The sequence below is a fragment of the Canis lupus genome, chromosome 9 (genome assembly GCF_048164855.1).
Source record: "Canis lupus baileyi chromosome 9, mCanLup2.hap1, whole genome shotgun sequence".
NCBI lineage: Eukaryota > Metazoa > Chordata > Mammalia > Carnivora > Canidae > Canis > Canis lupus.
In genome coordinates, this window is record NC_132846.1 from 45,620,986 (window position 1) to 45,636,817 (window position 15,832).

The following is a 15,832-nucleotide window of genomic DNA, read 5'->3' on the forward strand; positions in this document are numbered from 1 at the left end:
TCCAAAATTTGTCTTTAAGATCTTCCAAAAAACTGAGCCATAAATTCAAGCAAGGTAGGCTTTTGCCACTCTCTTCATTGGTCAGAGTTTTATTATGTGGATCTATATTAACCTCTGTCTTTTCAGCTTTTCTATTCTCACAGTATTTGCATTCCATACAACAAAAAGAAGAGCTCAAGAACTATCCTCAAAAGCAAAGAATCCTCTTTTAGAAGGAAAGAGTGGGCAAGAGAGTGAGATTATCCAGGTTGCAACTACAAATATGAAAACAAAAATTCTCTGCAATTTTTTTAGATGTTTACCAAAGAAACAAGTCTTAGGATGTAGCCTGTTACAAGCAAGTTCATTTACCTATCTGGTTGACACTGAGGATGTTAGATAGCATTTCTGTATCTCAGTTTCCTAATTTGCAGAATGATAAGATCTATTTGCTGGCTTGTGAAAGGATAAAATGAGTGAAAGCACAAAAAATACTTCATACAATAGTATCTACCAGGTTGGAAGCCTGCAATAGCTACTAAAGTCTAAAATATCTCAATTCTTGGAAATTCTGCATCCTGAAATGTTACACAAAGGGTAAATTATTTCAGATGCTAGTACTTGAGTATCCCTTCTAAATCATGCTTTGTTTGCCTCTTCTCATATTTTGAGATCGCTGCTTCTATCATTGTTAGGACAAAAGGTGGCTGCAGTACTGGTGTGCATTGAATAACATTCATCATGTCTGGACCCAAAAGCTGTAAGCACATTAACTGATTATATCATGTCCCATATGACCAATACCTTCTACAACTAAGTTTTTTCATATCTTTTGCACATTTGTTTCTGATTCTGAGTACATATAATAGAGCCCGTTATACTGCAATTGCTGAATCTCACTATGTTTAACTCCACAACTATTTTAGGGGTCCTTACTATGTGCCACAGTTAGGACCACAGTCTAGGTATTTTATTTGCATTAAAGTACAGAGAGCCAAGACTTGCCCTGTGGAGCTTACATTCTAGTGGGAGATACAGAAAATAAACAATAAACATAGCGTATTAGTAAATTATAAAATATTAGAAAGTGATATTACAACAACAACAACAAAAAGAAGTGAAGATCTCGGATAAAATACTTATGGCCATGACTTCTCTGAGGATAGTACCTGATACATCCAAAGACAGATTTATCCCTAGAGTATGCACAGCCAGAGTAGTAAAGTGGATGAAGCTGTGACTTAGAGATGGAAGTCTTAATGAAAGTCCCCGCTGGGACACCTGGGTGGCTCAGTGGCTGAGTGTATGCTTTTGGCTCTGGTTGTGATCCTGGGATCATGGGATAGAGTCCCACAACAGGCTCCTCACAGGGAGCCTGCTTCTCCCTCTGATTATGTCTCTGCCTCTCTCTGTCTCTCATGAATAAATAAACAAAATCTTTTTTAAAAGAAGGAAAGAAAGTGAGTTCTGGGAGCATCTGAGTGGCTTAGTTGGTTTAGCGTCTGGGATCCAGCCCTGCATCGGGCTCCCCGCTCAGCAAGGAGCCTACTTCTCCATCTCCCTTTACTGTTCCCCCTACTTGTGCTCTCTCTGTCTCTGTCAAATAAATAAATAAATAAATAAATAAATAAATAAATAAATAAAATCTGAAAGAAGGAAGGAAGGAAGGAAGGAAAGAAAGAAAGAAAAGAAAGAAAGAAAGAAAGAAAGAAAGAAAGAAAGAAAGAAAGAAAGAGAGAGAAAGAAAGAAAGAAGAAAGAAAAGAAAGAAAGAAAAGAAAAGAAAGAAAGAAAAAGAAAGAAAGAAAGAAAGAAAGAAAGAAAGAAAGAAAGAAAGAAAGAAAAAAGAGAAAGAAAGAAGAGAGTCCTGCATTGAGAATAAGAACTTCCCTAGATATCTGAGTTCTCTAGATTAATTCAGTGCTTCTTCCATGCTTTTGAGAGCCTTTGGACAGGGGGTCTTTTCAAGAACTTTAGATATATGTCTTTAGCTGTCTTTTTTATATTCTTCATATACATCCATCTAGTTCATCTCCAAACCAGTGGCCCGGAAACCTTCCATCATTTCCTTCCCTTATTCCCCATACTGATCAGGGTTCCATTTAAGAATCAGAACCACTGTGGACATTAAAGACTAAGGAATTCATTGTAGAAATTAGACCTCATACAATTATTGGAGAATCTAGGGAAATAAAGGTCTGAAAGGATCAGAGAAAAATCACTAACCAGTTGCTCGAGTGGAAAGATGAAGAAAGCTGATGTTGAAGTCTGTGGAAGGTTGTTGGCTCTTTGTGGCAACTGCCTCTGTGAATCCCAGCAAACTATCTTATGATAAGTCTGGGTCACTCTTGGTCAGGAGGGCTGGCAGTTAGGAAGGAAAGATGGACATTTGTGGAAAATGGTGAGAAAAAATTAGAATCAAAGAATAAACTAGAACCTAAAAGGAAACACTGGAGTTCATGTCTCTCTCACTGTACCTAATCCTGATGACCAGCGGAAAAGCTGCTACCACAAATCTGAGAACTGTTCATGTGTCAGCCCAGTATTTGGAGAGGTTGAAGGAAGAGATGGGTAACAGCTAGACAAGATGTGGTCTTGGCGCTGCCTAGGTGAGTCAGCAGGTCAGTGACAACATGATGGCTGCTGTTTTACTTCCACCTTCCAAATCATGGCCAAATGCCTTATGTGGTCACCCTTGATCCACACAGAGAAGGAAATTATGAAAAATGCAATTCCAACTAAGCAAAGTTGACAGAGTATAAAATCAACATAATCCTTACATATCAATCATTTTTAATTCTTAAGTTTTTGTCCATTCTTTCCTTCTCTACTATGATTGCTCTAGTATAGATCCCTGGGATCTCTCTTCTGGCCTATCGGCATAGCAGAGATGCAAAACATTTGATGAATTTTCAGGTCCTTCTTGTAGGCACTATGGCAAGAGCTTCTGCCCATCTAGCTCTCTGGGGCACCCCAAAATCTTAGGAATACCATTGAGCTTGTTTGGCTTCATCATTATTGCCCAGTATTGCTGACATCATCCTTTCTCTCCTGCTGACATTTTCATCAGTACTGTGCATGTGTACTCATTAGTACTCAAGAATGCATATGGCCAGAAAGGAGAGGGGAAGTATATATAGCAGCTAGCATTTACTGTGTTAGGTATTTTATTAAATACATTATTTTATAGCAATGTCTCCATTAATAACTCTATTTGATAAAAATGAGAAATTAAGTTTGTAGTAGATAAATGAATCACCCAAAGTTAAACTGTTAGCAAGTAGTTGAACTTAGACATATTTGTTCCCAAAGCAGATGATCTTTCTATTACATCAAAGAGCCAGGAGACAGCTCTTCCTTTTGGCTTTTCACAACCACCAGGGTAGTTTATCTTTTGGAGTTTGGGTTCTTGCCCAGCTGGGTTGGATTCCATTTGTGCTAGCTATAGAGAATATGTCCAGCACAAATGCCTCCCTGAGCCAGACAAGTACCATAAATAAATGAAAAGGCAGGAAGTTGGGATGGATGAAGGGTAGTGGGGACTGTGGGAAACTGGCAAATTTAAACCTATATAAAGGGGCACAGGAGTGAATCAACTCTAACTGACAATTGCCTGGTGGGAATGCAGACTCAATGTTACATAAAAGTTGTAATATCTCCTAACTTTAAATGTTGACTCAATATTTTTGTTAAAGATAACATGGCCCTGGGATGCCTGGGTGGCTCAGCAGTTAAGAGTCTGCCTTCAGTTCAGGTCATGATCCTGGGGTCCTGGGATGGAGTACCACATCAGGTTCCTTGCATGGAGCCTGCTTCTCCCTCTGCCTATGTCTCTGCCTCTCTTTCTCTCTGTGTCTCTCATGAATTAAAAAAAAAAAAAGATAACATGGCCCCAAGGGTATTTTTAAGATTCCGTGTAGGATGAAGACAACACTGACCAGAATCACATAAGAGCTGCTAATTTTCAACCTCCACTCCAGAGGTCTTGTGCTGAATTCATTAGATTTATGTGTGTTATCACAGGTTCCTCCAAAAGTTGACCCAAATACTATGGAGTAGTGAGGAGAGTCACAAGTTAACAACCCATGGTTGGTTTAGGCATTTTGGACTCCAAAGGCCTGCAGACCTGTAGACTACTACTATTGAGAATCAGGCAAAAGCTGAAAAGCTGAGGCTTCTGGACAGAAATGGACATGAAAGAAGCACACAGTGAGCACCACAGTGTGGGTGACTATGAGAGCATGAGTCAGTGGATGACATGTGGGTGTGGAAGTCAAGTGTGCGTGTGAGGTCGGTGTAGAGGACTATAAGCAGAAAGAAAAAAGGGGAAATGATGGTCAATGGTAGGAAGAAAGGGAGAGAATAAGAGACAAAGGAGAAGCCATTTGCACTTTCACCCAGTGCATCTGTGGACATGTTCTATTTGCCAATCTTTTCTCCTTCATATGTGCAGAGGCAAGCAAGTGTTAATACTCACTAGGCTAGAGATAGGCAATTTCATAGCCAAGGCAAATATATTCAGTAATTTCTCCTGGCTGCTGCTTTCACTAGAATCTATCTTGTCTAACAAGTTCTAAACCGTTCCCTATTATCTTTGTGCTGACTGCTGAGAAATGTCATAGCTTAGTTTGAGCACCTCAGGATCCTAACTGAATAGATAAAAGATGGCTAAGTAAAAATGATGGTTATAATTAAAGTACATGATTCCAAGACATTTCTATCTTCCCTATCAGAGGATTAAGGTCTGTGATGAAGGAACCAGAACCACTGAGTTCACATTGGCAAACATTTTAATACGTGAGTAAATTCACAAAACTGAGTGCACTGGCAGCTGGCCCTACTGCAGCAGGGAAGGAACAAGGGTGTGGACACAGTAAGTGAAGTATAGTGGCAGCCATCACAGCCTGAAAGGGCCTCTGCCTCCTGAGCTCCCCAATTTTGAAACCTCATTCTTGACCCATCTTGCTCCTTTAGAAGCCCAGCAGAAGTTGAATGCATACTCTGAAACCTCTTTTTTACACTTTGTGAGGAAAAAATTATACAATTTGAGGTGATGATCATATGATGGATGTGCAGTTTTCACATCATAAAACGCAGGTACTAAGTGAGCCTAGCGTATGCACCACTCCTACACAGAAACCATCTGTGAGGGAGCTCCAGAGTCAGCCACCCATATACATATCACATTTTTAGAGGGCAGGAAGAGAAACAGAGATGATCTTGGGTGCACAGGGTAGTGGGCTAGCTTCATGGATTCCACTCATGGAGGTTTCAGATTCCTACTGATGTTTTGGAAAAGACATCATCATTTTACATAGTTGGTATCATTCTTTCCAGATTTCACCCTTTTCCCAATTCTCATCTCCATCTCTAATGAAAAAGATTTTTAAAAAATAAATTGAGGTTCAAGTTTTCTCATTAGAAAAATAAGGGGCTTAGTGTTAATCTTCTTGAGTCAGGAATATATTCAAGGATATAATGAAAACCATGGAGCATTCTCCATAACAATGCAGATATCTACAAAGATTCAAACCTTTTCAAACTTTTCCCTAGGACAGTGGCTCCTAATTTGCCTGTCCACTAGAATCACCTGGAGAACTTCAAAGACTCTAGATACCTGGACCCCATCCCAAAACAATGTAATCAGTAAAGCTCAAAGGGCCTGTTTATAGTCTAAGTGTTCAAATATCTCTTCGGGTGATTCTACTGTATAGTCAGGCCTAAGCATTGGATCCCTAGGGCACTAAGTGAACAAAATAAGAAAAAAAAGTTTAGGAGTAAAGAAAGCCAAGAAGCAATATGCCTCTAAAATACCTAACTGGAAGCATATATTATAGGAGATAAAAGAGATGAAGAGGAAAGAAGTCAAGATGCAAATGACTTGCTCCATGTTGCTATTTTCAGATTATTCTTCCTTCCTCCACCCTAAAAATAAAGCACCTGCATTGAACTGCATGCCATAAGGCCCATAGCACCAGCTAGTTTCCTTGTTTCTGTCTTTACCCAATGCCCCCACACCCTAATCACATATCCCAGGTCCCTTTCTCTCATTCCTTGAAATTTTAACTGTTAGTTAATTGTTGCTTACTTCCTTCAACATCGCTCTTGACAATTTTTGATGATTTAAATGTTCACATAGATAATCCTTCTGATATTCTGGTCTGTCAGTTCCTTCACTCATCTCTCTCAAAGATCTTGCCTATATCATTTCTCTGCCACTTACTTTCATGGACACATCCTACTAGACCCTGTTGTTTTCAATCACTTTAATCCCTTTATAATCTCATTTCCAAGCATCCCACCCCCTGATCACCATCTCCTGTCTTTCCAGCTTATTCTCTTTAGTGCCTTAACTCCAACAATCCTTCATGTAACCTCCTGCAACTTATTGTTCCTACTTTCTATTGTCCCTACTCCATCCTAATGTCATCACTTGCCTTTTATCTATCATCATTATCATCCTCATACTCACTGTCTTGTCTTCATGTGGCAAAATTACAACCATGGTTAAATCCGTGTCTACACCTACTTTGTGCTCACATCTGCATTCTCAGCTAACGACCTTATTTCCATTTTCTCTGAGGAAATACAAGCAATCAGAAGAGAACGTCTTCATGCTCTTACCACCCTATCTATCTGCCTACCTGTAGTTCTATCCATATACTCAGCATTCCCTCCTGTTACACTGAAGAAATGGTTTGTACTCCTGTCTAAGGGCAAGCCTTCCACTTGTGCACTGGATCCCACCTTCACTTAACCACTCAAAGACATCACTGCAGCAATTCTCCACACACCAAACCATTAATTTTTCTCATTTCTAATAGATCATTCCCATTAGCATAAAAACAGGCTACTATTTTTCCCATCTTAAAAATAGCTTTGGGGCACCTGGGTGGCATAGTCGGTTGAGCATCTGATTCTCAGTTTGGTTTGGGTTATGATCTCAGGGTTGTGAGATTGAGCCCTACATCAAGGTCTGTGCTCAGCATGGAGTCTGTTGGGGATTCTCTCACCCTCTCCCACTCGTGCTGTGTCTCAAACACATAAATACATCTTTTAAAATAGTTTTTACTATTTACCCCTCTCTCCCTATGATTTCATTTCCCTGCTTCCCTTTATAACAAAACTCTTTGAAATAATGATCTCACTGACTCTTTATCTCCTCTGCTTTTTTAAACCCAGATTTTGTCCTTACTACGCTGAAATAGCCCTTTTCAAGTTCACCGATGACTTTCCCACTGCTATAACCAGGTCAGTTTGCAGCCTGTATCTTACTTCATCTATCAGCATTTCATTGTATCAATCACTGAATCTTTCTTCATTTGGCTTCCACTCTCTCTGGGTTTTACTCCTTCAGCAGTATTCAATCTGCCTGTTTCCTTTGCTGATTGCTCCTCATCACCCCAAACTTTAAACATTGGGGCTTGGGATCCCTGGGTGGCGCTGCGGTTTAGCGCCTGCCTTTGGCCCAGGGCGCGATCCTGGAGACCCGGGATCGAATCCCACGTCGGGCTCCCGGTGCATGGAGCCTGCTTCTCCCTCTGCCTGTGTCTCTGCCTCTCTCTCTCTCTCTCTGTGTGTGACTATCATAAATAAATAAAAAAATTAAAAAAAAAATAAACATTGGGGCTTAATTCTCACACCATCTTTTTTCTCCATCTACACTAACTCTCTTGGTGATCTCAACTGGCTTCTCAGCTTAGACACCATATGCAGGCTGATCACTCCAAATTTATATGTCCTGGCTTGAACTCTCTCTCAAACTCAAGATTTGTACATTTAACTTCTTACTTGACATCTCCACTGGCTATTTCTTCTGCCTGGGATGTTCTTCCAGCAGATATTCACATGGCTTACTTCCTCATTTCTTCATTCCTAAGGCCTTCTTTGTGTACACTATGAAAAACAGCACCTACTCCCAACCCCCACATTTCCTATCTTCCTCTACTGTTTCTCTCTTAAGCAACTATCAGTGTCTGATATACCTTACATTTTGTGTTATTATCTGTCCATTATCTGTTTCCATGAGCTCTGGGTTTCTTGGTCTATTTACCTGGCACAAAATATTCAATTATTTGTTGATTGAATGAATAATCCTAAACTCTAGATTCATAAAACCAGCGGGAGAAAACAGTAAATATCCCTACTTACATGCTAGATTACTAACAAAGAACTTTAAGGGTATATTATCTCCCCATTTGCCTCTGAGTGGTGGCAGCTGAATTTAGCCTTTTGGAACTCAGTGACTAGGTGGAAAACCTGAGTGGGGGAAGCTTGTTCTGTTCAGCTGCTTCGCTTGAGAGGGATGCTTGAGCTCTGTGCTAGGGATGTGCCTCTAAAAGTTAGTCCAGGGCAGCCCCGGTGCCTCAGCGGTTTAGCACTGCCTTCGGCTCAGGGCGTGAGTCCCACATCAGGCTCCCTGCACGGAGCCTGCTTCTCCCTCTGCCTGTGTCCCTGTCCACCAAAAAATGAAATGATACACACAAAAAACAATGCAAACTTATACTAATCAAATTTATTCATACTACCCATGAAAAGCAATTAGATTTGTACATAAAATCATTAACACAGAACAAGAGAAATCTGATTAGACATACAATATAGAAAAATAAGTGTGAAAATTAAAAATAGCATACTTTAGTTATTAAATTTATACTGTACTTTCTACTTATTTATAGCAGCATCTGTATGATTCCCCTGTTAATAGTTAACTAGCAGCAAAATTTTAAAAATTACACAAACTCAGTAGATGTTTCCCTCCACTGTTTCATTCAAACAGAATTTATCACATAAATCAAACAAAACCACTTCTATTTCCTGAAGAAAAAAATAGGGAAATATTTACTAAGTTACCAGTTTCCCCCAAGAAGAAGAAAGGGTGGAGTGTGAAAGGAAGGTAAAAGAAATTTGCATGCAATTACCAAAAAGTAAATTCTCAGCCTCTTGACCAATTATGGGTGGATTTTGTGCAGTCTCCATGTGTGTGTTAGTGAATGAAGCTATGTTAACTTTATTTCCTGACTTTATATTGCAGTTGAAAAATATATGGAAGTTTCCAGGAGGCCTGTCAGAGCCTGGAGAAGATATTGGTGTGTACACCTTACATATTTTTAACTGGCTTGAATATGCTCAGGAAATTTGTGTTTACTTTTTTGCTCTATAGCTGAAAATAAGATTTAAAAATTTTTAACTGGTTTATACTGAGAAATTTCAGAGAGGTTACTTCAGAGCTACTACAAAATTAGCAGCAAAACTTGTAATATTACAACTTACCCCACTAGTATAAAAAATACCATTAGGAGCACAACACCTATTCTGTTTAGAATTGCTCCTAGGTTAATTTGTTTGAAATAAAAAGCTTTGGGGATCCCTGTGTGGCTCAGCGGTTTAGCGCCTCCCTTTGGCCCAGGGCATGATTCTGGAATTCTGGGATGGAGTCCCCCATCAGCCTGCTTCTCTCTCCACCTGTGTCTCTGCGTCTCTCTCTCTCTCTCTCTCTGTGGGTGTGTGTGTCTCGTGAATAAATAAATAAAATATTTTTAAAAAGAAATAAAAAGCTTTGCATATACATTAGAAAATTTTAGCAATCAAGGGTTATTTTGGATTTGACTAATATTGTTACTGGAATTAAACTATAAGAAAACACAAATTCTTGACCATTTCACCCCACAAGGATGAACAGTAACTTTTAAATGAACCTCAAAATAAGTATTTATAAAGTCACCTATAGAGCAGTAGTGACTTAATTCTCCTCTTTATCTACTATTTATTTTAAATAGTCAGGAAGTCAAAACTTAGTAAAATGTCTCCTACAAGAAAGTCTTAATGAACTCCCTAAAACAACTTCCTGAGCTCAATATTTCAAACAGGGAAATGTGAAATAAGCTAAGAACTCTTCATGTGTTACTGATTTTACAGTAAATAGAAGAAAGAATAAAGACAGAGTTTTCCTACCTATTCCTGACCCTTGACTGGGTCAAATGCAGTCTGCATTATCATAATAAATCAAGATGCCTCATTTGATCTCAGTATTATTTCTCCATAATTTTTTTCCTCCATATGCATGTCGCCTACTTAGCCAACATTTATATATAAAGGCAACTTCCTAGGTTCTTTATAAATATTTTAAAATGTATATATATTTGAAACATGATTTTTTAAAAATGTTACACAGATGAAAATGCCCTATAAACAGTAAATAGCCAACTCCTAACAAACCATAAGTAAATTTACTACACTGAGATATGTCCATAGCAAATTTTGGCCTTTAGGTACTTAAGGATCTTCTGCTTCGATTCCATTGCTTAGGTCTTCTGTTGAAATAACAGATTTTGTGGTGGTGCAAGTAGTGAAAGAGGGGGCCACTTATTTTGGAACACCTAATTATTTCATACTATCCTTATGTGATATATGAGAGTGTGTGTAAACTAGTTAAATTTATGTCTTACATCCTTACCCAATCCATAGTGGGCAAAAATTAGGCTACAGGAAGTATGGTTAGCTTCCTCCTCTGCATCTTGCCTTCTCAAATGAATTGACTTTTTCCTTTTGAGTTTTTATGGATCTTGTGAATTTTCGGTTTACTTATATTTAAATGCAAATGAAGAACACATTTTCAAGCCAAGTATACATGATTTTAGGTTTAAGTGTACTCCAGAACACTTCAAGTCCAAATTAAAAAACAAAAACAAAAACAAACAGAAAAAGTAGTGAATTCTGAATTAAGTATTTGTGGTTGACACAACAACCCTACCTATCTAGAGAGCATATATATACCTCAACCATGAGGAGTTACAAGAAAAGCAGCTCGCATTCATCATATAGCTTAGGAGTATGTAAATTAAAGCTTTCCCTTAGAACTGATAAAACCCTGAAAGCAGCTAGAAATGATAACTGACAATAGAATTCTGGAGACTATGTCCATATTAGAGCATTTCTGTCTTACAACACAACAGATTATCCTTGAGGATGAGCCAAATTACCTAAGTATTGAAATTATTTTCTTTAAACTCTGTATTTAGGAGTGTATATATTTTAGGAATACAACCATCACAAATGTGCACACATTCCTATTAGCTCTTGAGTAGTAAACTCTAGTTAACTGGGAAACACGTTTGTTTGGAATCCTTCATTCTTTGATAATACTAGGTAAATGAAGCACTTAAAATATTAAGGGAGGGCATATACAAAATAGAATACAATCTTCAGGCTTTAATATAATACCGTAATAGTACAAAAGTATCTACAAGGTTAAAAACAGAGAAATTGCCTTTCTAAAATATCATCATTACCATCGACAGGAAGAGAATCTCCTGCATGGTCAAAGGACCAGAAAGCAGCAGGGGGTCTGTTCAGAGCTCATCAGTGCACCAGAATCAGAGGGAAACACCAGGGAAATCCACATTCTGCAGTTTTTCCTATTTTATTTCAACCTAACCCTATTGTTAAATATTACAAACTAGAAATAACAAAATAAACTCCATTCCACTGTCCTGTAACTAAACAAAAATACTGTGACATATTTAAACATATCTCTCAGTCAGCAAAAAAAACGAAAACTTCTTGGTTTTTCCTATGTTCCTTAAACATATAAAATAGTAAATGTTATTTCACTTGAGCTTACAGTATGTTAAAATAAAGGTACAACAGAATAAAGCAGTTTATCTGGATAACAAAATTTAAATTCATGGCAAAAAAGCTGTGGAGTAAAGATTTCCATTTTGAGGAGGAAGGAGTCACTCATACCCTGGATGCAAAAGCACTTATATACCCAATCAATGTTTAGTCTAGTCCATAATATGTTGATTCAAGTTAAACTGATCAAACTACCCAGGCAGTGCTGATTTCTAATCAACAGCTCAAGTGACTGCTGAGTAGGGTAGATTCACTCACTAGTCTGTCCTGTGCCTCCATGATATATAAAAAAGGCTAGATTCTGACTGAAATGCCAAATTCTTGATTAGTGGTAGTAAGAGTTTAACGGAACCCCCATGGTTATTTTTTTAAAAGTGCTGACAGAGTAAACATTTCAACAATAGTTAAATTGTAAATGTCATTTGCTGATTTCACTTAAGACTAGTGACACAACCTGTAACAAATTTAATAAACATCTATTGTATTCCCAGCTGAAGATTATCTTTCTTAAGGAAGATTCTCCTTTTATTCACATAAATTCTTTTTTTAAATGTTTTTAGTTTAAAACAGTAATTTCAAACCATGTTTAATCTATGGAAAATCTCAAGGGGAAGTCAGCATGTAATTCAAAATGGTGGACAAATGTCTTACATTTTAGAACACTTTGTTTTTCCTGTGCATATTGCTATAGCTGTTTCTTAGAAAACAAACATGAGCTTATGCAGGCAATTGTTAAGACAAGGCAATAGTCCAACTACAGGAAAATTGAGATGTTTTCCCTTGATTTCTTCTTCCTTACCTATTCTTCACCAGTATAATTTTCTATTTGACAAACAAGGAAATAGAAGCACTGAATAGAGGTGTTTGAACAAAAATCTATGCCTGTGACAATTGTGAAATTGGGAAGCTTCTAAGCAAACCTAGCAAAGAAGGCAGCTTTTTAAAGAGTTTCTCATAAACACTTTAGGAGACACTGACAAAGCATCACAAAATTAGAGAAAGCCCATTTAGGGGGTTCTTCTGGAGATTCAGAAAAAGCAACCACAGAAATATTAATGGTGATCAAAATCCTGTCCCAGAAATTTGCATAATATTGAAAAATCAACCTTATAAAATGTGAAATCCATGTTGTATTATAAAATTCTGTAAATTGCAAGCTTTTCTTTTCTTTTCTTTTTTGACACTTTTGATAAAATAGTTCTTTGGAATCTCAAGAAACGAAAGGGAATGCCAAAAATTACTACTGGGATTCCCCTGACAGAATAATTAGGGGACCATAACAAAATGGTTATAAATGAAACTCTTCTATGACTTTAGAGGCTTGACAGTCCCACCCAAGATCACCAGGAAGGTTTTGAACTTTTCACAGCTCAGTACATTCTGCAGCTCTACAGACTTTTGTGAGGAAGAATGAATCAATTTTTCTCAATACTGATATGTATAAATTTAGGCAGTTTTGATGGATGATCACAAACAGGAAATAATGAAGAAATATGTAAGAGTGTTAACGGCAAGAACCTGTGTTTTCAACTTTTGGGAAATAGAGTCAAAAGAGATTAAAATGTGACCCCCAAAATATACATACCAGGTGGGTAAGCCTACAAATAGCAGCCAAAGAAATATTCGCTATTTCAAAAGCTTCTAAGATGTATAGTTGTAAGAAAATACTTTAGTATTTCAGGATGTCCAGAAGGCAAAGAGTTTATGTTGAAGTTTTGCTTTTCAACCTTTGGATAGTGCTACTTTATCTGAAAATCTTTGGTGATTAAAATTCTCAAAATGTGATCCTTACTGATTTGTACTCCTATCTTTTATGTAGGAGACACAGCAGTTCGAGAAGTTTTTGAAGAGACTGGTATAAAATCAGAGTTCAAGTCCCTCCTGAGCATTCGGCAACAGCACACCAATCCTGGAGCTTTTGGGAAGTCAGATATGTATATCATCTGTCGCTTAAAGCCATATTCATTCACCATAAATTTTTGCCAGCATGAATGCTTAAGGTGTGAATGGATGGATCTCCATGACCTGATCAAGACTGAAAATACAACTCCCATCACCAGCAGAGTCGCTAGGCTGCTGCTCTATGGGTACAGAGAAGGGTTTGACAAGATTGATTTCACCACGGAAGAACTTCCAGTTTACACAGGCTTGTTCTATAAACTCTATCACAAGGAACTGACAGACAATTACAGAACTATGACAGGAATGGATTAAATCCATATTTGCATATTTTAAAAAATCTTAAGTACGTGCAGAATAATGTGTGCCATATTATAAAAAGTAGTGGACATTTGGGGTTAACTAAATATCTGATTTTAATTTTCTCAGAGTATAATTTACACGAAGAAAACTTACTTGAAGAAAATGTGCAAATTTTAAAAGCCTCTTTTCAAATGAAGCAAATGTAAGGAAGAGAGTGTAGCTCTAAGTAAGCTTTACTAGATAAAGGCAAATGCAATATAAAAGGTGGAAGTCTATACATTTTCCAGGCATTTTTGTTACCTTTTCTTTAGTAAGGCAATGATTAAATATTTACTCTTAGATAAAAGGTTATCTGACCATTTATCCAAACCGAGCAGATAACTGTACACATTTTTTTCTTTCATTAACAAATTTTTAAAATATACGTCTTCTTTCATGTGAAATGAGATCAGATGCTGCCATTTAGATCAGCTCTTAGCAGACATTGGAAGAAAAGGTATAGCGTTCTGCCCAGGTCCTGTTTTTGGTCCAAGTTTATACTGCCCAGTTCGTTCCAGCGCCACATACCGACTGGAGCATTTCCTTCACCGGTAAGTATTGTAGGTCTTAGATTGCAATCGTTCAAAAAAGAAGCACTCGTCGGTAACACATTGAGAAGCCAGTAACCTTCCATCTTCCTTCGTAGCAGGATAGCGATTTGCACATACTCCTCTGACGGACACAACGCCTCTCTCTTCTACTTGAAGTTGCAATTTGACGTGAGGATCGCTCTTCTCCCCGACCCCGTCCACCCGGCCCTCGGGGTGCATCCGCAGGAAGAAGCCCCCGTTTTTGCAGTACAGCCTCTTGGGGTCCTTGAAGTGGCCGGGCGGGAAGGCGCCGGCAGGGCGGGCAGCGTGGTGATGCTCCCGGCTGCCATGCCCCACCCCGGGGGGGCTCTGCCGGGGTGTCCGCGCCCCCAGAGCCGCGCGAGGAGCCGCCGCCGCCCCCGGGCCCGGGCCGACCCGGTCCGGGGCGCGGCCATGCCCCCGGCCCTCCAGCCTCCCGCCCGGCAGCGCGCGGCAGCGCCCGCGGGCCCCCAGCCTCGCGCGGTCCTGCAGCTCCCCTCGCCAGCTGCCCTGGCGCGCGAGCCGTGAGCTGGGCGCGGGGCCCGGGAGCTGAGCGCGGGGAGCTGCACTCGGGGCCGGGGAGCTGCACTCGGGCTCGGGGAGCTGCACTCGGGGCCGGGGAGCTGCACTCGGGGCCGGGGAGCTGCACTCGGGCTCGGGGAGCTGCACTCGGGGCCGGGGAGCTGCACTCGGGCTCGGGGAGCTGCACTCGGAGCGGGGAGCTGCACTCGGGCTCGGGGAGCTGCACTCGGGCTCGGGGAGCTGCACTCGGAGCGGGGAGCTGCACTCGGGGCCGGGGAGCTGCACTCGGGCTCGGGGAGCTGCACTCGGAGCGGGGAGCTGCACTCGGGGCCGGGGAGCTGCACTCGGGGCCGGGGAGCTGCACTCGGGCTCGGGGAGCTGCGCGCGGGCCGAGGAGCTGCGCGCGGGCCGAGGAGCTGCACTCGGGCTCGGGGAACTGCACTCGGGCTCGGGGAGCTGCGCGCGGGCTCGGGGAGCTGCACTCGGGGCCGGGGAGCTGCGCCCGGGCTCGAGGCCTGGGAGCTGTGCTCCTGGAGATCATCTTTGAATTCTGACTACTGCGCAAGGCATCTAAGGTATAAGGGGAAGTACCAAGAACTGCTTGGATGAAGCAGTTTTGAAATATCTCTGAAGAGATACACAATTTGAGAGCCCTTGAAGGAAAGGACTGTCTGTGTAGTTCATCACTCTTTTTGTAGTGCCTAGCATGGTGGTTGGCATAACAATCAATAAACAGTTATTGAATAAGTAGACAATGAATAAATAAGAAACACTCTTGCATCTGGGAGTGGAGAATGGGAGAATACACCAAAACCCAAAGTCACCGGGATGTCAAAATCAGGTGTTCATTGAAAGTGATAGGAACCAGGACTAGAAATCAGTAATAAC

The 15,832-nt window shown here is 40.1% G+C and overlaps 1 protein-coding gene and 1 pseudogene across 7 annotated transcripts in view; one reads left to right on the plus strand and one right to left on the minus strand.

The window, feature by feature from the left end:
• Positions 1–13,851, plus strand: part of LOC140640180 (nucleoside diphosphate-linked moiety X motif 6-like) — an 84,363-nt gene extending 70,512 nt beyond the window's left edge. For 3 of the 7 annotated variants that reach the window (XR_012036850.1, XR_012036852.1, XR_012036848.1), the window contains 4 exons: positions 4,002–4,187; positions 7,161–7,229; positions 9,013–9,067; positions 13,432–13,514. Coding sequence is in view for 1 of the 7 variants with exons in the window: in XM_072839110.1 (XP_072695211.1) it covers positions 9,013–9,067; positions 13,432–13,826 (450 nt within the window). In the remaining 6 variants the exon portion in view is untranslated. Of the gene's footprint in view, positions 1–4,001; positions 4,188–7,160; positions 7,230–9,012; positions 9,068–13,431 lie in introns of all 7 variants that reach the window. The other 4 variants (XR_012036853.1, XR_012036851.1, XR_012036854.1 and 1 more) reach the window with 4 other exon arrangements.
• A 30-nt stretch (positions 13,852–13,881) lies between these two features.
• On the minus strand, positions 13,882–14,733 carry LOC140640181 (fibroblast growth factor 2 pseudogene; annotated as a pseudogene).
• Between the last annotated feature and the right edge of the window lie 1,099 nt (positions 14,734–15,832).